The sequence below is a fragment of the Scyliorhinus canicula genome, chromosome 11 (genome assembly GCF_902713615.1).
Source record: "Scyliorhinus canicula chromosome 11, sScyCan1.1, whole genome shotgun sequence".
NCBI lineage: Eukaryota > Metazoa > Chordata > Chondrichthyes > Carcharhiniformes > Scyliorhinidae > Scyliorhinus > Scyliorhinus canicula.
Genome location: NC_052156.1, coordinates 88,963,568 through 88,987,478, shown reverse-complemented (window position 1 = coordinate 88,987,478; position 23,911 = coordinate 88,963,568). Strand labels below are relative to the sequence as shown.

General features: G+C 54.3%; 1 protein-coding gene across 1 annotated transcript in view; it reads right to left on the bottom strand.

The window, feature by feature from the left end:
• LOC119973180 (cadherin-related family member 4-like) overlaps positions 1 to 23,911 on the bottom strand; it is a 104,986-nt gene that overhangs the window by 5,993 nt on the left and 75,082 nt on the right. The window contains exons 8-10 of the mRNA XM_038810825.1: positions 12,977 to 13,039; positions 7,854 to 7,935; positions 3,011 to 3,038 (exon numbers count right to left, since the gene is read on the bottom strand). Coding sequence (XP_038666753.1) covers positions 3,011 to 3,038; positions 7,854 to 7,935; positions 12,977 to 13,039 — 173 coding nt within the window. The remainder of the gene's footprint in view (positions 1 to 3,010; positions 3,039 to 7,853; positions 7,936 to 12,976; positions 13,040 to 23,911) is intronic.

The following is a 23,911-nucleotide window of genomic DNA, read 5'->3' as shown; positions in this document are numbered from 1 at the left end:
CACACACACTGTACCCCATCCAACTCCCCACCCTCACACACACTGTACCCCATCCAACTCCCCACCCTCACACACACACTGTACCCCATCCAACTCCCCACCCTCACACACACTGTACCCCATCCAACTCCCCACCTCACACACACACTGTACCCCATCCAACTCCCCACCCTCACACACACACTGTACCCCATCCAACTCCCCACCCTCACACACACTGTACCCCATCCAACTCCCCACCCTCACACACACTGTACCCCATCCAACTCCCCACCCTCACACACACTGTACCCCATCCAACTCCCCAGCCCTCACACACACTGTACCCCATTCAACCTCCCCACCCTCACACACACTGTACCCCATCCAACTCCCCACCCTCACACACACTGTACCACATCCAACTCCCCACCCTCACACACACGGTACCCCATCCAACTCCCCACCCTCACACACACTGTACCCCATCCAACTCCCCACCCTCACACACACTGTACCCCATCCAGCTCCCCACCCTCACACACACTGTACCCCATTCAACTCCCCACCCTCACACACACTGTACCCCATCCAACTCCCCTCTCTCACACACACGGTACCCCATCCAACTCCCCACCCTCACACACACTGTACCCCATTCAACTCCCCACCCTCACACACACTGTACCCCATTCAACTCCCCACCCTCACACACACTGTACCCCATCCAACTCCCCTCTCTCACACACACACTGTACCCCATCCAACTCCCCACCCTCACACACACTGTACCCCATCCAACTCACCCCCTCACACACACACTGTACCCCATCCAACTCACCCCCTCACACACACACTGTACCCCATCCAACTCCCCAGTCTCATACACACACTGTACCCCATCCAACTCCCCACCCTCACACACACACTGTACCCCATCCAACTCCCCACCCTCACACACACTGTACCCCATCTAACTCCCCACCCTCACACACACACTGTACCCCATCCAACTCCCCACCTCACACACACTGTACCCCATCTAACTCCCCACCCTCACACACACACTGTACCCCATCCAACTCCCCACCCTCACACACACTGTACCCCATCTAACTCCCCACCCTCACACACACACTGTACCCCATCCAACTCCCCACCCTCACACACACTGTACCCCATCCTACTCCCCACCCTCACACACACTGTACCCCATCCAACTCCCCACCCTCACACACACTGTACCCCATCCAACTCCCCACCCTCACACACACTGTACCCCATCCAACTCCCCACCCTCACACACACACTGTACCCCATCCAACTCCCCACCCTCACACACACTGTACCCCATCCAACTCCCCACCCTCACACACACACTGTACCCCATCCAGCTCCCCACCCTCACACACACTGTACCCCATCCAGCTCCCCACCCTCACACACACTGTATCCCATCCAACTCCCCACCCTCACACACACTGTACCCCATCCAACTCCCCACCCTCACACACACTGTACCCCATCCAACTCCCCACCCTCACACACACTGTACCCCATCCAACTCCCCACCCTCACACACACACTGTACCCCATCCAATCCCCACCCTCACACACACTGTACCCCATCCAACTCCCTACCCTCACACACACACTGTACCCCATCCACTCCCCACCCTCACACACACTGTACCCCATCCAACTCCCCACCCTCACACACACACTGTACCCCATCCAACTCCCACCCTCACACACACTGTACCCCATCCAACTCCCTACCCTCACACACACACTGTACCCCATCCAACTCCCCACCCTCACACACACTGTACCCCATCCAACTCCCTACCCTCACACACACACTGTACCCTATCCAACTCCCCACCCTCACACACACTGTACCCCATCCAACTCCCCACCCTCACACACACTGTACCCCATCCAACTCCCCACCCTCACACACACACTGTATCCCCATCCAAACTCCCCACCCTCACACAGACACCTGTACCCCACCAACTCCCCACCTCACACACACTGTACCCCATCCAACTCCCACCCTCACACACACACTGTACCCCATCCAACTCCCCACCCTCACACACAGACTGTACCCCATCCAACTCCCCAGCCTCACACACACACACACTGTACCCCATCCAACTCCCCACCCTCACACACAGACACACTGTACCTCTGACACACATTGTCACCTACTCTACGCTTTCACACTGGCTGATGCTGTTTAGGATATTGAGTCGTAAGCCGGAATTCTCTGGTCGTTTTGATTAATCATTCCCGCCAGCACCATACCCCAACTGTGGGCAGGGAGTCTCCCTTCCAATGGCAGAGTGTCCACATCGTCGTAAACGTCGTCGTGTTTTCCGACGGCGTGAACGTGCCGCTGCCTGGAGTAATTCTGGCCCCTACAGGGTGCCAGCACGGCGCTGGAGTGGTTCCTGTCGCTTCAGCTGCCGATCCCTGCGTGAACTCCGTGGCATTGGCGCCAATGTGCTCATGCGCTGTGGCCTTCAACGCTCCGGCAATGTCGTAACATGGTGCAGGGGTAAAGAGGCCGGTGGACAGAGAGGCCGGCCCGCTGATCTTTGGGCCCCGATCGTGGGCCAGGCCTCATTGGAGGCCCTCCTGTGCCGCCCCCCCCCCCCCCGTCCCCACCCCCACAGGCCACCACCCGACCCTTCATTGCAGAGTTCCCGCCGGCTGCGAGCAGGTGTGGCCGGCGCCGGCGGGTCTCAGCTTTAACTGCGGCCGCTCGACCCATCCCGGGCCGAGAATCGGGGGGGCCGGCCACGTAGAGTGGCCTGCGACCCGCCGCCAACGGCGCCCGTCTGGGAGAATCCCTGTGTGTTTAGTAGTTCGAATGAGAAATCTCATTGATATTGCCATCAGCGAGCAGCGCGGCCGGGAAATATATACGGCTGGGGGGGGGGGGGGGGGCTGCAGAATCTCCCCCTAATTTCTCGACATCGACACATTCAATGCGAAGTTCACAAACCGATAGAAGACGTACTTGGATCAATTGCACGTCCATCAAACCACTATGGAAACAGAAAATTGTAAAGTATTAGTCGGACAACAGCAGATCAACAATTTAACAGCTAATTTATCCTGATTTATCCAGCTGTATCCTGAAGGTTCTTGCGGAGAGTCTGCCTGCGATCAGTAGTGTCTATTTTCAGCTCTCTCACTAAAATATACATTAGTATCACTCTTGGTGATACGCCACTTATAAGCATGATTTATATATCACACAGGCAAACACTCGCACTCACTGACACACACAGGCAGACACTCACACTCACTGACACACACAGGCAGACACTCGCACTCACTGACACACACAGGCAGACACTCACACTCACTGACACACACAGGCAGACACTCGCACTCACTGACACACACAGGCAGACACTCACACTCACTGACACACACACAGGCAGACACTCACACTCACTGACACACACAGGCAGACACTCACACTCACTGACACACACAGGCAGACACTCACACTCACTGACACACACAGGCAGATACTCTCACTCACTGACACACACAGGCAGACACACACTCACTGACACACACACAGGCAGACACTCACTCACTGACACAGACAGGCAGACACTCACACTCACTGACACACACACAGGCAGACACTCACACTCACTGACACACACAGGCAGACACTCACACTCACTGACACACACAGGCAGACACTCACACTCACTGACACACACAGGCAGACACTCACACTCACTGACACACCCAGGCAGACACTCACACTCACTGACACACACAGGCAGACACTCACACTCACTGACACACACAGGCAGACACTCACACTCACTGACACACCCAGGCAGACATTCACACTCACTGACACACACAGGCAGACAATCACACTCACTGACACACACACAGGCAGGCACTCACACTCACTGACACACACACAGGCAGACTCTCACACTCACTGACACACACAGGCAGACACTCACACTCACTGACACACACAGGCAGACACTCACACTCACTGACACACACACAGGCAGTCACTCGCTGACACACACACAGACTGACACACACACAGGCAGACACTCACATTCACTGACACACACAGGCAGACACACACACTCACTGTCACACACAGGCAGACACTCACTCACTGACACACACACACAGGCAGGCACTCACTCACTGGCACACCCAGGCAGACACTCACACTCACTGACACACACACAGGCAGACACTCACACTCACTGACACACACACAGGCAGACACTCACACTCACCGACACACACACAGGCAGACACTCACACTCACTGACACACACACAGGCAGACACTCACTGACACACACACAGGCAGACATTCACTGACACACACACAGGCAGACACTCACACTCACCGACACACACACAGGCAGACACTCACACTCACTGACACACACACAGGCAGACACTCACTGACACACACACAGGCAGACATTCACTGACACACACACAGGCAGCCACTCACTGACACACACACAGGCAGCCACTCACTGACACACACACAGGCAGCCACTCACTGACACACACACAGACTGACACACACACAGGCAGACACTCACACTCACTGACACACACACAGGCAGACACTCACACTCACTGACACACACACAGGCAGACTCTCACACTCACTGACACACACAGGCAGACACTCACACTCACTGACACACACAGGCAGACACTCATTGACACACACAGGCAGTTACTCACACTCACTGAAACATAGAGGCAGACACTCACACTCACTGACACGCACACAGGCAGACACTCACACTCACTGACACACACACAGGCAGACATTCACACTCACTGACACACACACAGGCAGACACTCACACTCACTGACACACACAGGCAGGCAGACACTCACTGACACACACACAGGCAGACACTCTCAGTCACTGACACAAACACAGGCAGACACTCACTGACACAGACAGGCAGACACTCACTGACACACACAGGCAGACACACACTCACTGACACAGACAGTTAGACACACACTCACTGACACACACAGGCAGACACTCACACTCACTGACACACACACAGGCAGACACTCACACTCACTGACACACACAGGCAGACACTCACACTCACTGACACACACGCACAGGCAGACACTCACACTCACTGACACACACACAGGCAGACACTCACACTCACTGACACACACACAGGCAGACACTCACACTCACTGACAGACAGGCAGACACTCACTGACACAGACAGGCAGACACTCACACTCACTGACACACACAGGCAGACACTCACTGACACAGACAGGCAGACACACACTCTGACACACACAGGCAGACACTCACACTCACTGACACACACAGGCAGACACTCATTGACACAGACAGGCAGTCACTCACACTCACTGACACATACAGGCAGACACTCACACTCACTGACACTTACACAGGCATACGCTCACACTCACTGACACACACACAGGCAGACACTCACACTCACTGGCACACACACAGGCAGACACTCACACTCACTGACACACACACAGTCAGACATTCACACTCACTGACACACACAGGCAGACACTCTCACTCACTGACACACACACAGGCAGACATTCTGGACTGGATTGTCCAATTTGGAGAATATGTCCTGACAGTGGCGTGGGAACGGTGGCATTTTATGACTGAAAGAAAGGCACAAAACGGCCACTGATCCCATGCCTACTCTCTCACACATACACAGGCAGACACTCACACTCACACATACACAGGCAGCCACTCACTGACACACACACAGGCAGCCACTCACTGACACACACACAGACTGACACACACACAGGCAGACACTCACACTCACTGACACACACACAGGCAGACACTCACACTCACTGACACACACACAGGCAGACTCTCACACTCACTGACACACACAGGCAGACACTCACACTCACTGACACACACAGGCAGACACTCATTGACACACACAGGCAGTTACTCACACTCACTGAAACATAGAGGCAGACACTCACACTCACTGACACGCACACAGGCAGACACTCACACTCACTGACACACACACAGGCAGACACTCACACTCACTGACACACACACAGGCAGACACTCACACTCACTGACACACACAGGCAGGCAGACACTCACTGACACACACACAGGCAGACACTCTCAGTCACTGACACAAACACAGGCAGACACTCACTGACACAGACAGGCAGACACTCACTGACACACACAGGCAGACACACACTCACTGACACAGACAGTTAGACACACACTCACTGACACACACAGGCAGACACTCACACTCACTGACACACACACAGGCAGACACTCACACTCACTGTCACACACAGGCAGACACTCACACTCACTGACACACACGCACAGGCAGACACTCACACTCACTGACACACACACAGGCAGACACTCACACTCACTGACACACACACAGGCAGACACTCACACTCACTGACAGACAGGCAGACACTCACTGACACAGACAGGCAGACACTCACACTCACTGACACACACAGGCAGACACTCACTGACACAGACAGGCAGACACACACTCTGACACACACAGGCAGACACTCACACTCACTGACACACACAGGCAGACACTCATTGACACAGACAGGCAGTCACTCACACTCACTGACACATACAGGCAGACACTCACACTCACTGACACTTACACAGGCATACGCTCACACTCACTGACACACACACAGGCAGACACTCACACTCACTGGCACACACACAGGCAGACACTCACACTCACTGACACACACACAGTCAGACATTCACACTCACTGACACACACAGGCAGACACTCTCACTCACTGACACACACACAGGCAGACATTCTGGACTGGATTGTCCAATTTGGAGAATATGTCCTGACAGTGGCGTGGGAACGGTGGCATTTTATGACTGAAAGAAAGGCACAAAACGGCCACTGATCCCATGCCTACTCTCTCACACATACACAGGCAGACACTCACACTCACACATACACAGGCAGACACTCACACTCACACATACACAGGCAGACACTCTCTCACACTCATACAAAGGCAGACACTCACTCTCACTTATACACAGGCAGACACTCACTCTCACTCATACACAGGCAGACACTCACTCTCACTCATACACAGGCAGACACTCACTCTCACACATACACAGGCAGACACTCACTCTCACTCATACACAGGCAGACACTGACACACACAGGCAGACACTCACACTCACTGACACACACACAGGCAGATACTGACACTCACTGACACACACACAGGCAGACACTCACTCTTCACTCATTGACACATACAGGCAGACACTTGCTTTCACTCACTGACAGACACCCACTCTCTCACTCACTGACACGTACTGGCAAACACTCAGTCTTACTGACACACAGAGGCAGACATTCACTCTCAATCACTGACACACACAGGCAGGCACTCACTCTCTCACTAACTGACACATACAGGCAGACACTCGCTCACACACACACAGGCTGACACTCATTCTCTCACTGACACACAGGCAGACACACTTACTCACTGACACTCACTCTCTCACTAACTGACACATACAGGCGGACACTCGCTCACACACACAGGCAGGCACTCACTCTCTCACTAACTGACACATACAGGCAGACACTCGCTCACACACACACAGGCAGACACTCGCTCACACACACACAGGCTGACACTCGCTCTCTCACTGACACACAGGCAGACCCACTTACTCACTGACACATACAGGCAGACATTCAGTCACTCACTCACTCACTTTTGCTCACCTGCCCGAGGGGGGTTTCTGATGGCAGTTGCTTCTTCTCTCCAATTTCATTTCCCTTCTGTGTCCCTGCTTGAGACAATGATCTGCATCAAGAACGAGAAATAGAACTGTTACTGTCAATCTTCCTAACTCAGCCCTTTGAGCTTCAGTTCAATCCTGTGACTCGGTCAAACAAAAGGGAGCAACAATTTATACTGCATGTGAAAAGTTGCTACCTTGTTGTAAAGTCAACTCTGATTGGTTTGGGTGTTGCCATGGTGTACTATTGACCCCCCACTCTTTTGCTGAATTCAAAAAAGACACAATGCCTGGATATGTTCCTTTTGCATCCAGAGAGCAGGTATCCGTGAGCCTGACTGATTTTCACCTGGTTCCAATCTCACGTGATGCAATCCCACACAGCTGGAATACACAGCTGGCGAGCACAGTCCCTCACAGCTGGACAACACAGCTGGTCAGAGCAATCCCTCACAGCTGGACAACACAGCTGGTCAGAGCACAATCCCACACAGCTGGACAACACAGCTGGTCACAGCAATCTCTCACAGCTGGACAACACAGCTGGTCACAGCAATCCCTCACAGCTGGACAACACAGCTGGTCAGAGCACAATCCCACACAGCTGGACAACACAGCTGGTCACAGCAATCTCTCACAGCTGGACAACACAGCTGGTCACAGCAATCCCTCACAGCTGGACAACACAGCTGGTCACAGCAATCCCACACAGCTGGACAACACAGCTGGTCAGAGCAATCCCTCACAGCTGGACAACACAGCTGGTCAGAGCAATCCCTCACAGCTGGACAACACAGCTGGTAAGAGCAATCCCTCACAGCTGGACCACACAGCTGGCGAGCACAATCCCACACAGCCGGACAACACAGCTGGTCAGAGCACAATCCCACACAGCTGGACAACACAGCTGGTCACAGCAATCTCTCACAGCTGGACAACACAGCTGGTCAGAGCAATCCCTCACAGCTGGACAACACAGCTGGTCACAGCAATCTCTCACAGCTGGACAACACAGCTGGTCAGAGCACAATCCCTCACAGCTGGACAACACAGCTGGTCAGAGCACAAACCCACACAGCTGGACAACACAGCTGGTCAGAGCACAGTCCCTACCAGCTGGACAACACAGCTGGTCAGAGCACAGTCCCTTACAGCTGGACAACACAGCTGGCCAGAGCACAATCCCACACAGCTGGACCACACAGCTGGTCAGAGCAATCCCTCACAGCCGGACAACACAGCTGGTCAGAGCAATCCCTCACAGCTGGACAACACAGCTGGTCAGAGCAATCCCTCACAGCTGGACAACACAGCTGGTCACAGCAATCCCTCACAGCTGGACCACACGGCTGGTCAGAGCACAATCCCACACAGCTGGTCAGAGCACAGTCCCTACCAGCTGGACCACACAGCTGGTCAGAGCACAGTCCCTACCAGCTGGACAACACAGCTGGTCAGAGCACAGTCCCTACCAGCTGGACAACACAGCTGGTCAGAGCACAATCCCTCACAGCTGGACAACACAGCTGGCGAGCACAGCCCCTCACAGCTGGACAACACAGCTGGTCACAGCAATCCCACACAGCTGGACAACACAGCTGGCCAGAGCAATCCCACACAGCTGGACAACACAGCTGGTCAGAGCACAGTCCCTCACAGCTGGACAACACAGCTGGTCAGAGCACAGTCCCTTACAGCTGGTGAGCACAATCCCACACAGCTGGACCACACAGCTGGTAAGAGCAATCCCTCACAGCTGGACAACACAACTGGTCAGAGCAATCCCACACAGCTGGACAACACAGCTGGTCAGAGCAATCCCACACAGCTGGACAACACAGCTGGTCACAGCAATCCCACACAGCTGGACAACACAGCTGGTGAGCACAATCCCACACAGCTGGACAATACAGCTGGTCAGAGCACAGTCCCTTACAGCTGGACAACACAGCTGGTCAGAGCACAATCCCACACAGCTGGACAACACAGCTGGTCAGAGCAATCCCTCACAGCCGGACAACACAACTGGCCAGAGCACAATCCCACACAGCTGGACAACACAGCTGGTCACAGCAATCCCACACAGCTGGACAACACAGCTGGTGAGCACAATCCCACACAGCTGGACAATACAGCTGGTCAGAGCACAGTCCCTTACAGCTGGACAACACAGCTGGTCAGAGCAATCCCTTACAGCTGGACAACACAGCTGGTCAGAGCACAATCCCACACAGCTGGACCACACAGCTGGTAAGAGCAATCCCTCACAGCTGGACAACACAGCTGGCCAGAGCAATCCCACACAGCTGGACAACACAGCTGGTCACAGCAATCCCACACAGCTGGACCACACAGCTGGTCAGAGCACAGTCCCACACAGCTGGACAACACAGCTGGTCAGAGCACAGTCCCACACAGCTGGACAACACAGCTGGTCAGAGCACAGTCCCACACAGCTGGACAACACAGCTGGCGAGCATAGTCCCTCACAGCTGGACAACACAGCTGGCCAGAGCAATCCCACACAGCTGGACAACACAGCTAGTCACAGCAATCCCACACAGCTGGACAATACAGTGGGGAGCACAATCCCACACATGGAAACATTGATGGACTTTGGAGGTGAATGGAGCCACATAAGCAGGCATCAGATAATCTGACCAAAAGCTTGGTCAAAGAGGTATGTTTTAAGGAATGTCCTGAAAAAAGAATGAGAAGCAAAGAGGTGCAGGAAGGGAATTCATGAACTTAGGTCCTAGAAAGGCTGGAGGTACCGCCATGAATGGAGGCATGATTAAAATTGGGATGTTCAAGAGTTAGATGGGCACAGATATTTCAGAGGGTTGTGGATCACGGGGTGATCTAATTGGAGAAGACCATGGAGGAATTTGAAAACAAGGATGCGAATGGGAAATTTGCAGATGACACAAAGATTGGCCGAGAGGTAGGCAGTGTAGAAGATAGCTATAATCTCCAAAATGATATAGATGGGTTGGTGGAGTGGGCGTTAAAGTGGCAGCTGTAATTGAACACAGGGAAGTGTGAGGTCATGCATTTCGGGAAGTCAAACAGTTAGAGGGAGTACACAATAAATGGGAATAGGCTGAGAGGGGTAGATGAAGTGAGAGTTATTGGTGCACAAGTACACAGGTCCCTAATGACAGCAGTTCTAGCAGACAAGTTTGTTAAGAAAGCATAAAGAATGCTCTCCTTCACTGGCAGAGGTATAGAATATAAAAGTAAGGATACAATGTTGGAATTGTATAAAACACTAGTGAGGCCACAACTGGAGTATTGTGTACAGCTCTGGTTGCCACATTACAGGAAGCAGGTTATTGCTCTGGAGAGAATGCAGAATAGATTACAAGAATGTTGCCAGGGCTAGAAAACTGTAGCTACGCGGAGAGATTGGATAGGTCGGGGTTATTGTCCTTGGAACAAAGAAGGCTGAGGGGTGACTTAACGATGTGTACAAAATTATGAGGGAAGTGATAGGGTGGACAGGATAAAACTCTTCCCCTTGGAGAATTCTAGATCCAGGGGACATTGATTCAAGATAAATGGCAGAAGATGTAGAGGGGACATGAGGAAGAACATTTTATGCAGAGGATAGTGGGAGTCTGGAATTCGTTGTAGTGGAGGCAGAGACCCTAAACTCTTTTAAAAGGTACCTGGATCTCCACTTTAAGAGCTGCAAGCTACAGGGTTTAGGGCTGGGTGCAGAAAGGTGGGATTAGAAAGGACACCAGGGTGTCCCTGGCTGGCATGGATATGATGGGCCAAATGGCCTCCTTTTGTGCTGTAACTTTTCTTTGGTGTTTTGGATGACCTCAGGTTTGCAGAGAGTGGAATATGGGAGATCAGCCAGGATTGTGTTGGAATAGTCAAATCTAGAGGTCACAAAGGCAGGAAAGCAGGTTTGAATAGCAAATGAGCAAGGGGAAAAGCCGGTGGTTACAAAGGTGAAATAGGCCACATTAGTGATTTATATGGTCAGACACTATCTCCTGTCAATTATAACACTGAAGATGTGTGCAGCTTGAGATTGTTGCCGTGGTGACAGGTGGAGTTCACAGCTGAGGACTGAAAACAATAGTTCAATCTTCCAATATTTAATTGCAGGAAGTTTATGCTCATCCAGTACTCAATGTCGGATAAACTGTCTGATAATTTAGGAACAGAGGGGTGTGGTCAGGTCGAGATGGGTGTAGTCAGTATATGTTTGAAAACAAACATTGTTTTTGCATGACGTCATTGAGGGACAGCATGTAATTCGGGAAATAAGATGGGGCGAAGCATTGATCCACTGGGGAACGCCCGAGATAGTGGGAAGTGAAGCCGTTGCGTAAATGATCAGCCAGCAACAATCAGATTGAAAACGGAAGAAAAATGTTTACATTTCTTTAGTGATTTTCCTGACTGAAAGTGTTTTACAGCCAATAAAGTACTTTTTGAAATGTGATCATGTTCTGATGTAGGACTAGAGAAGAATATTAAGCAGAACATCAGAAATGGGAGCAAGAGTAGCCCATTCAGCCCATCGAGCCTGCTCCACTATTCAATACCATCAGGGCTGATACTGGGCTTCAACTCAATTTTCCTGCCCACTCCCCATGTCCCTTCATTCCCTGAAACACCAAAACAGGTGAGAACAATCCCATCAATTTGGCGACAGTGGAGAGGCTTTAGGGGGGGATGGTGTGATCAACGTGTCAAAGGCAGCAGACAGGTTGAGAAAGATCAGGATGGAAAGTCTACCTTTGTCGAAGTCACATAAGTGGTCACTCGTACATCTGGCCACCTCTAAAGCTTCCCGCTGCCCTGCTATTCCAACTCCACAAAGGTGGAGAACACTTAGTTACATAACATGGCTGACTTCCAGCTTCATCCTGTTCCATTGCTGAGCCGGCAGTGGGAAGTCAGCCATGTTGTGTAACTAAGTGTTCTCCATCTGTGTGGAGTTGGAATAGCAGGGCAGGGGGGAGCTTTAGAGGTGTCATAATCATCTGTCTCTGACAAGACTCAGAAGTGAGGTAACCAAACAGTTACCATGGATTGTGTATACTGACACATTATTTTCCCAGTCAATGTCCTTTCATCCCCTACCTGGCCTGTAGTAAGTGCTGAGACATCTCACTCTGCGGGGAGCTCTGTTTACAACAGGAGATTCTGCAAAGATTCAGATATCAGTAACGTGCCAGGAAATAACAGACATAAAACACGTACAATTTTGCTAATTTGAGCACGTTGTTCAGAGTTAAACACAGTTCAGCTATATAAGACCAGCTTCAAACCTTCAGAAGAACACACTTCGTGTTACCTCAGTGGGTTCCTTGTACAATCGGAAAAGAAGGGACACAAAGAACAACTGGCAAGAAGTTCAAACAAAAAGCAGTTGGCCAGAAACCCCATATGAATGTCATCGAGACAGTGTCCAAAACTTTTAGGTGGGTTACGGAGATGGGTTGGAAGTGTGGGCTTAGATGGGGTACTCTTTTCAAGGGCCGTTGCAGACTCAATGGGCCGAATGGCCTGCTTCTGCACTATAAATTCTAGTACAGAGAGAGTGCTGCACTGTCAGTGATTCAGTACTGAGAGAGTGCTGCACTGTCAGTGATTCAGTACTGAGAGAGTGCTGCACTGTCAGTGATTCAGTACTGAGAGAGCGCTGCACTGTCGACAGGCAGTACTGAGAGAGCGCTGCACTGTCAGTGATTCAGTACTGAGAGAGCGCTGCACTGTTGAGAGGCAGTACTGAGAGAGCGCTGCACTGTCGAGAGGCAGTACTGAGAGAGTGCTGCACTGTCGAGAGGCAGTACTGAGAGAGTGCTGCACTGTCGAGAGGCAGTACTGAGAGAGCGCTGCACTGTCAGTGATTCAGTACTGAGAGAGCGCTGCACTGTCGAGAGGCAGTACTGAGAGTGTGCTGCACTGTCAGTGATTCAGTACTGAGAGAGCGCTGCACTGTCGAGAGGCAGTACTGAGAGAGTGCTGCACTGTCGAGAGGCAGTACTGAGAGAATGCTGCACTGTCGACAGGCAGTACTGAGAGAGCGCTGCACTGTTGACATGCAGTACTGAGAGAGCGCTGCACTGTCGAGAGGCAGTACTGAGAGAGCGCTGCACTGTCGAGAGGCAGTACTGAGAGAGTGCTGCACTGTCGAGAGGCAGTACTGAGAGAGCGCTGCACTGTCATTGATTCAGTACTGAGAGAGCGCTGCACTGTCGAGGGGCAGTACTGAGAGAGCGCTGCACTGTCAGGAGGCAGTACTGAGCGAGTGCTGCACTGTCGAGGGGCAGTACTGAGAGAGTGCTGCACTGTCGAGAGGCAGTACTGAGAGAGCGCTGCACTGTCGAGAGGCAGTACTGAGAGAGCACTGCACTGTCGAGAGGCAGTACTGAGAGAATGCTGCACTGTCGAGGGGCAGTACTGAGAGAGCGCTGCACTGTCGAGAGGCAGTACTGAGAGAGTGCTGCACTGTCGACATGCAGTACTGAGAGAGCGCTGCACTGTCAGTGATTCAGTACTGAGAGAGCGCTGCACTGTCGACAGGCAGTACTGAGAGAGCGCTGCACTGTCGAGAGGCAGTACTGAGAGAGCACTGCACTGTCGAGAGGCAGTACTGAGAGAGCACTGCACTGTCGAGAGGCAGTACTGAGAGAGTGCTGCACTGTCGAGGGGCAGTACTGAGAGAGCGCTGCACTGTCGACAGGCAGTACTGAGAGAGTGCTGCACTGTCGAGAGGCAGTACTGAGAGAGCGCTGCACTGTCAGTGATTCAGTACTGAGAGAGCGCTGCACTGTCGAGAGGCAGTACTGAGAGAGCACTGCACTGTCGAGGGGCAGTACTGAGAGAGCGCTGCACTGTCGACAGGCAGTACTGAGAGAGTGCTGCACTGTCGAGAGGCAGTACTGAGAGAGTGCTGCACTGTCGAGAGGCAGTACTGAGAGAGCGCTGCACTGTCGAGAGGCAGTACTGAGAGCGCTGCACTGTCGAGGGGCAGTACTGAGAGAGCGCTGCACTGTCGACAGGCAGTACTGAGAGAGTGCTGCACTGTCGAGAGGCAGTACTGAGAGAGCGCTGCACTGTCGAGAGGCAGTACTGAGAGAGTGCTGCACTGTCGAGGGGCAGTACTGAGAGAGCACTGCACTGTCGAGAGGCAGTACTGAGAGAGCGCTGCACTGTCGAGAGGCAGTACTGAGAGAGCGCTGCACTGTTGAGAGGCAGTACTGAGAGAGCGCTGCACTGTCGACAGGCAGTACTGAGAGAGTGCTGCACTGTCGAGAGGCAGTACTGAGAGAGTGCTGCACTGTCGAGAGGCAGTACTGAGAGAGTGCTGCACTGTCGAGAGGCAGTACTGAGAGAGCGCTGCACTGTCGAGAGGCAGTACTGAGAGAGCGCTGCACTGTCGAGAGGCAGTACTGAGAGAGTGCTGCACTGTCGAGAGGCAGTACTGAGAGAGCGCTGCACTGTCGAGAGGCAGTACTGAGAGAGCGCTGTACTGTCAGTGATTCAGTACTGAGAGAGCGCTCCACTGTCAGTGATTCAGTACTGAGAGAGCGCTGCACTGTCAGTGATTCAGTACTGAGAGAGCGCTGCACTGTCGAGAGGCAGTACTGAGAGAGTGCTGCACTGTCGAGAGGCAGTACTGAGAGAGCACTGCACTGTCGAGAGGCAGTACTGAGAGAGCGCTGCACTGTCGAGAGGCAGTACTGAGAGAGCGCTGCACTGTCGAGAGGCAGTACTGAGAGAGCGCTGCACTGTCGAGAGGCAGTACTGAGGGAGTGCTGCACTGTCGACAGGCAGTACTGAGAGAGTGCTGCACTGTCGAGAGGCAGTACTGAGAGAGTGCTGCACTGTCGAGAGGCAGTACTGAGAAAGCGCTGCACTGTCGAGAGGCAGTACTGAGAGAGCGCTGCACTGTCGAGAGGCAGTACTGAGGGAGTGCTGCACTGTCGACAGGCAGTACTGAGAGAGCGCTGCACTGTCGAGAGGCAGTACTGAGAGAGCGCTGCACTGTCAGTGATTCAGTACTGAGAGAGCGCTGCACTGTTGAGAGGCAGTACTGAGAGAGTGCTGCACTGTCGAGAGGCAGTACTGAGAGAGTGCTGCACTGTCAGTGATTCAGTACTGAGAGAGCGCTACACTGTCGAGAGGCAGTAATGAGGGAGTGCTGCACTGTCGAGAGGCAGTACTGAGAGAGCGCTGCACTGTCGAGAGGCAGTACTGAGAGAGCGCTGCACTGTCGAGAGGCAGTACTGAGAGAGTGCTGCACTGTCGAGAGGCAGTACTGGGAGAGCGCTGCACTGTCAGTGATTCAGTACTGAGAGAGTGCTGCACTGTCAGTGATTCAGTACTGAGAGAGCGCTGCACTGTCGAGAGGCAGTACTGAGAGAGCGCTGCACTGTCAGTGATTCAGTACTGAGAGAGCGCTGCACTGTGAGTGATTCAGTACTGAGAGAGCGCTGCACTGTCGAGAGGCAGTACTGAGAGAGCGCTGCACTGTCGAGAGGCAGTACTGAGAGAGCGCTGCACTGTCGAGAGGCAGTACTGAGAGAGCACTGCACTGTCGAGAGGCAGTACTGAGAGAGTGCTGCACTGTCGAGGGGCAGTACTGAGAGAGCGCTGCACTGTCGACAGGCAGTACTGAGAGAGTGCTGCACTGTCGAGAGACAGTACTGAGAGAGTGCTGCACTGTCGAGAGGCAGTACTGAGAGATCGCTGCACTGTCGAGAGGCAGTACTGAGAGAGCGCTGCACTGTTGAGAGGCAGTACTGAGAGAGCGCTGCACTGTTGAGAGGCAGTACTGAGAGAATGCTGCACTGTCGAGAGGCAGTACTGAGAGAGCGCTGCACTGTCGAGGGGCAGTACTGAGAGAGCACTGCGCTGTCGAGAGGCAGTACTGAGAGAGCGCTGCACTGTCGACAGGCAGTACTGAGAGAGCGCTGCACTGTCGAGAGGCAGTACTGAGAGAGTGCTGCACTGTCGAGAGGCAGTACTGAGAGAGTGCTGCACTGTCGAGAGGCAGTACTGAGAGAGCGCTGCACTGTCGAGGTGCAGTACTGAGAGAGCACTGCACTGTCGAGAGGCAGTACTGAGAGAGTGCTGCACTGTCGAGAGGCAGTACTGAGAGAGTGCTGCACTGTCGAGAGGCAGTACTGAGAGAGTGCTGCACTGTCGAGAGGCAGTACTGAGAGAGCGCTGCACTGTCGAGAGGCAGTACTGAGAGAGCGCTGCACTGTCGAGAGGCAGTACTGAGAGAGCGCTGCACTGTCGAGAGGCAGTACTGAGAGAGGGCTGCACTGTCGAGAGGCAGTACTGAGAGAGCGCTGCACTGTCGAGAGGCAGTACTGAGAGAGCGCTGCACTGTCGAGAGGCAGTACTGAGAGAGCGCTGCACTGTCGAGAGGCAGTACTGAGAGAGTGCTGCACTGTCGAGAGGCAGTACTGAGAGAGCGCTGCACTGTGAGTGATTCAGTACTGAGAGAGCGCTGCACTGTCAGTGATTCAGTACTGAGAGAGCGCTGCACTGTCAGTGATTCAGTACTGAGAGAGCGCTGCACTGTCGAGAGACAGTACTGAGCGAGTGCTGCACTGTCGAGAAGCAGTACTGAGAGAGCACTGCACTGTCGAGAGGCAGTACTGAGAGAGTGCTGCACTGTCGAGAGGCAGTACTGAGAGAGCGCTGCACTGTCGAGAGGCAGTACTGAGAGAGCACTGCACTGTCGAGAGGCAGTACTGAGAGAGTGCTGCACTGTCGAGAGGCAGTACTGAGAGAGCACTGCACTGTCGAGAGGCAGTACTGAGAGAGCGCTGCACTGTCGAGAGGCAGTACTGAGAGAGTGCTGCACTGTCGAGAGGCAGTACTGAGAGAGCGCTGCACTGTCGAGAGGCAGTACTGAGAGAGCGCTGCACTGTCGAGAGGCAGTACTGAGAGAGCGCTGCACTGTCGAGAGGCAGTACTGAGAGAGCGCTGCACTGTCGAGAGGCAGTACTGAGAGAGCGCTGCACTGTCAGTGATTCAGTACTGAGAGAGCGCTGCACTGTCGAGAGGCAGTACTGAGAGAGTGCTGCACTGTCGAGAGGCAGTACTGAGAGAGTGCTGCACTGTCGAGAGGCAGTACTGAGAGAGTGCTGCACTGTCGAGAGGCAGTACTGAGAGAGCGCTGCACTGTCAGTGATTCAGTACTGAGAGAGCGCTGCACTGTCGAGAGGCAGTACTGAGAGAGCGCTGCACTGTCGAGAGGCAGTACTGAGAGAGTGCTGCACTGTCGAGAGGCAGTACTGAGAGAGCGCTGCACTGTCGAGAGGCAGTACTGAGAGAGCGCTGCACTGTCGAGAGGCAGTACTGAGAGAGTGCTGCACTGTCGAGAGGCAGTACTGAGGAGAGCGCTGCACTGTCAGTGAGTCAGTACTGAGAGAGTGCTGCACTGTCGAGAGTCAGTACTGAGAGAGCGCTGCACTGTCGAGAGGCAGTACTGAGAGAGCGCTGCACTGTCGAGAGGCAGTACTGAGAGAGCGCTGCACTGTCGAGTGATTCAGTACTGAGAGAGCGCTGCACTGTCGAGAGGCAGTACTGAGAGAGCGCTGCACTGTCGAGAGGCAGTACTGAGAGAGCGCTGCACTGTCGAGAGGCAGTACTGAGAGAGCGCTGCACTGTCGAGAGGCAGTACTGAGAGAGCGCTGCACTGTCGACAGGCAGTACTGAGAGAGCGCTGCACTGTCGAGAGGCAGTACTGAGAGAGCGCTGCACTGTCGAGAGGCAGTACTGAGAGAGCGCTGCACTGTCGAGAGGCAGTACTGAGAGAGCGCTGCACTGTCGAGAGGCAGTACTGAGAGAGCGCTGCACTGTCGAGAGGCAGTACTGAGAGAGTGCTGCACTGTCGAGAGGCAGTACTGAGAGAGCGCTGCACTGTCGAGAGGCAGTACGAGGAGCGCTGCATGTCAAGTACTGAGAGAGCGCTGCACTGTCAGATGCAGTACTGAGAGAGCGCTGCACTGTCGGAGTCAGTACTGAGAGAGCGCTGCACTGTCGAGAGGCAGTACTGAGAGAGTGCTGCACTGTCGAGAGGCAGTACTGAGAGAGCGCTGCACTGTCGACAGGCAGTACTGAGAGAGCGCTGCACTGTCGAGAGCAGTACTGAGAGAGCGCTGCACTGCTGTCGAGAGGCAGTACTGAAGAGCTCTGCACTGTCGAGAGGCAGTACTGAGAGAGCGCTGCACTGTCGAGAGGCAGTACTGAGAGAGCGCTGCACTGTCAGTGATTCAGTACTGAGAGAGCGCTGCACTGGCGAGAGGCAGTACTGAGAGAGCACTGCACTGTCGAGAGGCAGTACTGAGAGAGCGCTGCACTGTCGAGAGGCAGTACTGGGAGAGCGCTGCACTGTCGAGAGGCAGTACTGAGAGAGCGCTGCACTGTCGAGAGGCAGTACTGGGAGAGCGCTGCACTGTCGACAGGCAGTACTGAGAGAGCGCTGCACTGTCAGTGATTCAGCACTGAGAGAGCCCTGCACTGTCGAGAGGCAGTACTGAGGGAGTGCTGCACTGTCGAGAGGCAGTACTGAGAGAGCGCTGCACTGTCAGTGATTCAGTACTGAGAGAGCGCTGCACTGTCGAGAGGCAGTACTGAGAGAGCGCTGCACTGTCAGTGATTCAGTACTGAGAGAGTGCTGCACTGTGAGTGATTCAGTACTGAGAGAGCGCTGCACTGTCGACAGGCAGTACTGAGAGAGCGCTGCACTGTCGAGGGGCAGTACTGAGAGTGTGCTGCACTGTCGAGGGGCAGTACTGAGAGAGCGCTGCACTGTCGAGAGGCAGTACTGAGAGAGTGCTGCACTGTCGAGAGGCAGTACTGAGAGAGCGCTGCACTGTCGAGAGGCAGTACTGAGAGAATGCTGCACTGTCGAGGGGCAGTACTGAGAGAGCACTGCACTGTCGAGAGGCAGTACTGAGAGAGCGCTGCACTGTCGAGAGGCAGTACTGAGAGAGTGCTGCACTGTCGAGAGGCAGTACTGAGAGAGTGCTGCAATGTCGAGAGGCAGTACTGAGAGAGCGCTGCACTGTCGAGAGGCAGTACTGAGAGAGCACTGCACTGTCGAGAGGCAGTACTGAGAGAATGCTGCACTGTCGAGGGGCAGTACTGAGAGAGCGCTGCACTGTCGAGAGGCAGTACTGAGAGAGCGCTGCACTGTCGAGAGGCAGTACTGAGAGAGTGCTGCACTGTTGAGAGGCAGTACTGAGAGAGCGCTGCACTGTCGAGAGGCAGTACTGAGAGAGCGCTGTACTGTCAGTGATTCAGTACTGAGAGAGCGCTGCACTGTCAGTGATTCAGTACTGAGAGAGCGCTGCACTGTCAGTGATTCAGTACTGAGAGAGCGCTGCACTGTCGAGAGGCAGTACTGAGCGAGTGCTGCACTGTCGAGAGGCAGTACTGAGAGAGCACTGCACTGTCGAGAGGCAGTACTGAGAGAGCACTGCACTGTCGAGAGGCAGTACTGAGAGAGCGCTGCACTGTCGAGAGGCAGTACTGAGAGAGCGCTGCACTGTCGAGAGGCAGCACTGAGAGAGCGCTGCACTGTCGAGAGGCAGTACTGAGAGAGCGCTGCACTGTCGAGAGGCAGTACTGAGAGAGCGCTGCACTGTCGAGAGGCAGTACTGAGAGAGCGCTGCACTGTCGAGAGGCAGTACTGAGAGAGCGCTGCACTGTCGACAGGCAGTACTGAGGGAGTGCTGCACTGTCGACAGGCAGTACTGAGAGAGTGCTGCACTGTCGAGAGGCAGTACTGAGAGAGCGCTGCACTGTCGAGAGGCAGTACTGAGAGAGCGCTGCACTGTCAGTGATTCAGTACTGAGAGAGTGCTGCACTGTCGAGAGGCAGTACTGAGAGAGTGCTGCACTGTCGAGAGGCAGTACTGAGAGAGCGCTGCACTGTCGACAGGCAGTACTGAGAGAGCGCTGCACTGTCGAGAGGCAGTACTGAGAGAGCGCTGTACTGTCAGTGATTCAGTACTGAGAGAGCGCTGCACTGTCAGTGATTCAGTACTGAGAGAGCGCTGCACTGTCAGTGATTCAGTACTGAGAGAGCGCTGCACTGTCGAGAGGCAGTACTGAGAGAGCACTGCACTGTCGAGAGGCAGTACTGAGAGAGCACTGCACTGTCGAGAGGCAGTACTGAGAGAGCACTGCACTGTCGAGAGGCAGTACTGAGAGAGTGCTGCACTGTCGACATGCAGTACTGAGAGTGTGCTGCACTGTCGAGGGGCAGTACTGAGAGAATGCTGCACTGTCGAGGGGCAGTACTGAGAGAGTGCTGCACTGTCGAGAGGCAGTACTGAGAGAGCGCTGCACTGTCGAGAGGCAGTACTGAGAGAGCACTGCACTGTCGAGAGGCAGTACTGAGAGAATGCAGCACTGTCGAGGGGCAGTACTGAGAGAGCGCTGCACTGTCGAGAGGCAGTACTGAGAGAGTGCTGCACTGTCGACATGCAGTACTGAGAGAGCGCTGCACTGTCGAGAGGCAGTACTGAGAGAGCACTGCACTGTCGAGAGGCAGTACTGAGAGAATGCTGCACTGTCGAGGGGCAGTACTGAGAGAGCACTGCACTGTCGAGAGGCAGTACTGAGAGAGTGCTGCACTGTCGACATGCAGTACTGAGAGAGCGCTGCACTGTCGAGAGGCAGTACTGAGAGAGCACTGCACTGTCGAGAGGCAGTACTGAGAGAATGCTGCACTGTCGAGGGGCAGTACTGAGAGAGTGCTGCACTGTCGAGAGGCAGTACTGAGAGAGCGCTGCACTGTCGAGAGGCAGTACTGAGAGAATGCTGCACTGTCGAGAGGCAGTACTGAGAGAATGCTGCACTGTCGAGGGGCAGTACTGAGAGAGCGCTGCACTGTCGAGAGGCAGTACTGAGAGAGTGCTGCACTGTCGACATGCAGTACTGAGAGAGCGCTGCACTGTCGAGAGGCAGTACTGAGAGAGCACTGCACTGTCGAGAGGCAGTACTGAGAGAATGCTGCACTGTCGAGGGGCAGTACTGAGAGAGCGCTGCACTGTCGAGAGGCAGTACTGAGAGAGTGCTGCACTGTCGACATGCAGTACTGAGAGAGCGCTGCACTGTCGAGAGGCAGTACTGAGAGAGCACTGCACTGTCGAGAGGCAGTACTGAGAGAATGCTGCACTGTCGAGGGGCAGTACTGAGAGAGCGCTGCACTGTCGAGAGGCAGTACTGAGAGAGCACTGCACTGTCAGTGATTCAGTACTGAGAGAGCGCTGCACTGCCGATAGGCAGTACTGAGAGAGCGCTGCACTGTGGACAGGCAGTACTGAGAGAGCGCTGCACTGTCGAGAGGCAGTACTGAGAGAGCGCTGCACTGTCGAGAGGCAGTACTGAGAGAGTGCTGCACTGTCGAGAGGCAGTACTGAGAGAGCGCTGCACTGTCGAGAGGCAGTACTGAGAGAGCGCTGCACTGTCGAGAGGCAGTACTGAGAGAGCTCTGCACTGTCGAGAGGCAGTACTGAGAGAGCGCTGCACTGTCGAGAGGCAGTACTGAGAGAGCTCTGCACTGTCGAGAGGCAGTACTGAGAGAGCGCTGCACTGTCGAGAGGCAGTACTGAGAGAGCGCTGCACTGTCGAGAGGCAGTACCGAGAGAGCGCTGCACTGTCGAGAGGCAGTACTGAGAGAGCGCTGCACTGTCGAGAGGCAGTACTGAGAGAGCGCTGCACTGTCAGTGATTCAGTACTGAGAGAGCGCTGCACTGTCGAGAGGCAGTACTGAGAGAGCGCTGCACTGTCGACAGGCAGTACTGAGAGAGCGCTGCACTGTCGAGAGGCAGTACTGAGAGAGCACTGCACTGTCGAGAGGCAGTACTGAGAGAGCGCTGCACTGTCGACAGGCAGTACTGAGAGAGCGCTGCACTGTCGAGAGGCAGTACTGAGAGAGCGCTGCACTGTCGAGAGGCAGTACTGAGAGAGCGCTGCACTGTCGAGGGACAGTACTGAGAGAGCGCTGCACTGTCGAGAGGCAGTACTGAGAGAGCGCTGCACTGTCGAGAGGCAGTACTGAGAGAGCGCTGCACTGTCGACAGGCAGTACTGAGAGAGCGCTGCACTGTCGAGAGGCAGTACTGAGAGAGCGCTGCACTGTCGAGAGGCAGTACTGAGAGAGCGCTGCACTGTCGACAGGCAGTACTGAGAGAGTGCTGCACTGTCGAGAGGCAGTACTGAGAGAGCGCTGCACTGTCGAGAGGCAGTACTGAGAGAGCGCTGCACTGTCGACAGGCAGTACTGAGAGAGTGCTGCACTGTCGACAGGCAGTACTGAGAGAGTGCTGCACTGTCGAGAGGCAGTACTGAGAGAGCGCTGCTCTGTCGACAGGCAGTACTGAGAGAGCACTGCACTGTCGACAGGCAGTACTGAGAGAGCGCTGCACTGTTGAGAGGCAGTACTGAGGCCATGCTCTATTGTTGAAAGAGCATTACTCGGGGAACTTTGCAGTTGTAGAGTAGTCATCTTGATCGAGTGCTGGAAGGGAACTGTATGATTAATTTCTCCTCTTTCAGAGATTTTCTCCATTATTTCATGTATTAGAGAAAGATTCTGGGTGCGAGTGTCTGTTTCTGAGACTAAAGGCTGGATTCTCTGATTCTGTGACTATGTCTGCAGGATCTATCTGGTCCTATTGGCGCCACCCCCGTACCTGGGGGCAAGCAGCCGCGACAAATAGCCTGCCGATATGGACGTGGAATGGCCGTATCCGTGGCTTGTGCATGGCGGCAGCCTGTGGTGGCCGTGCTGTACAACATGGCGGGCCGCGTGCGGACCCGGTCTGCCAATAACTGTCCTCCTGTTACCCCGCTCGTCACCCCCGGTCCACCCTCCATCAGTCCCCCCAGCCCCAGACGAAGCACGCCCTGCCAGCGGAAAGGAATGACTGTGGCAGTGCTGGACACAGTCTGTAGCCACCACCTGAGGTCCCTGAATGTTGAGAGGACACGCCCCCCACATCGGGGACTCGGCCCATCGGGTGCGAAGCATCGGGGGAG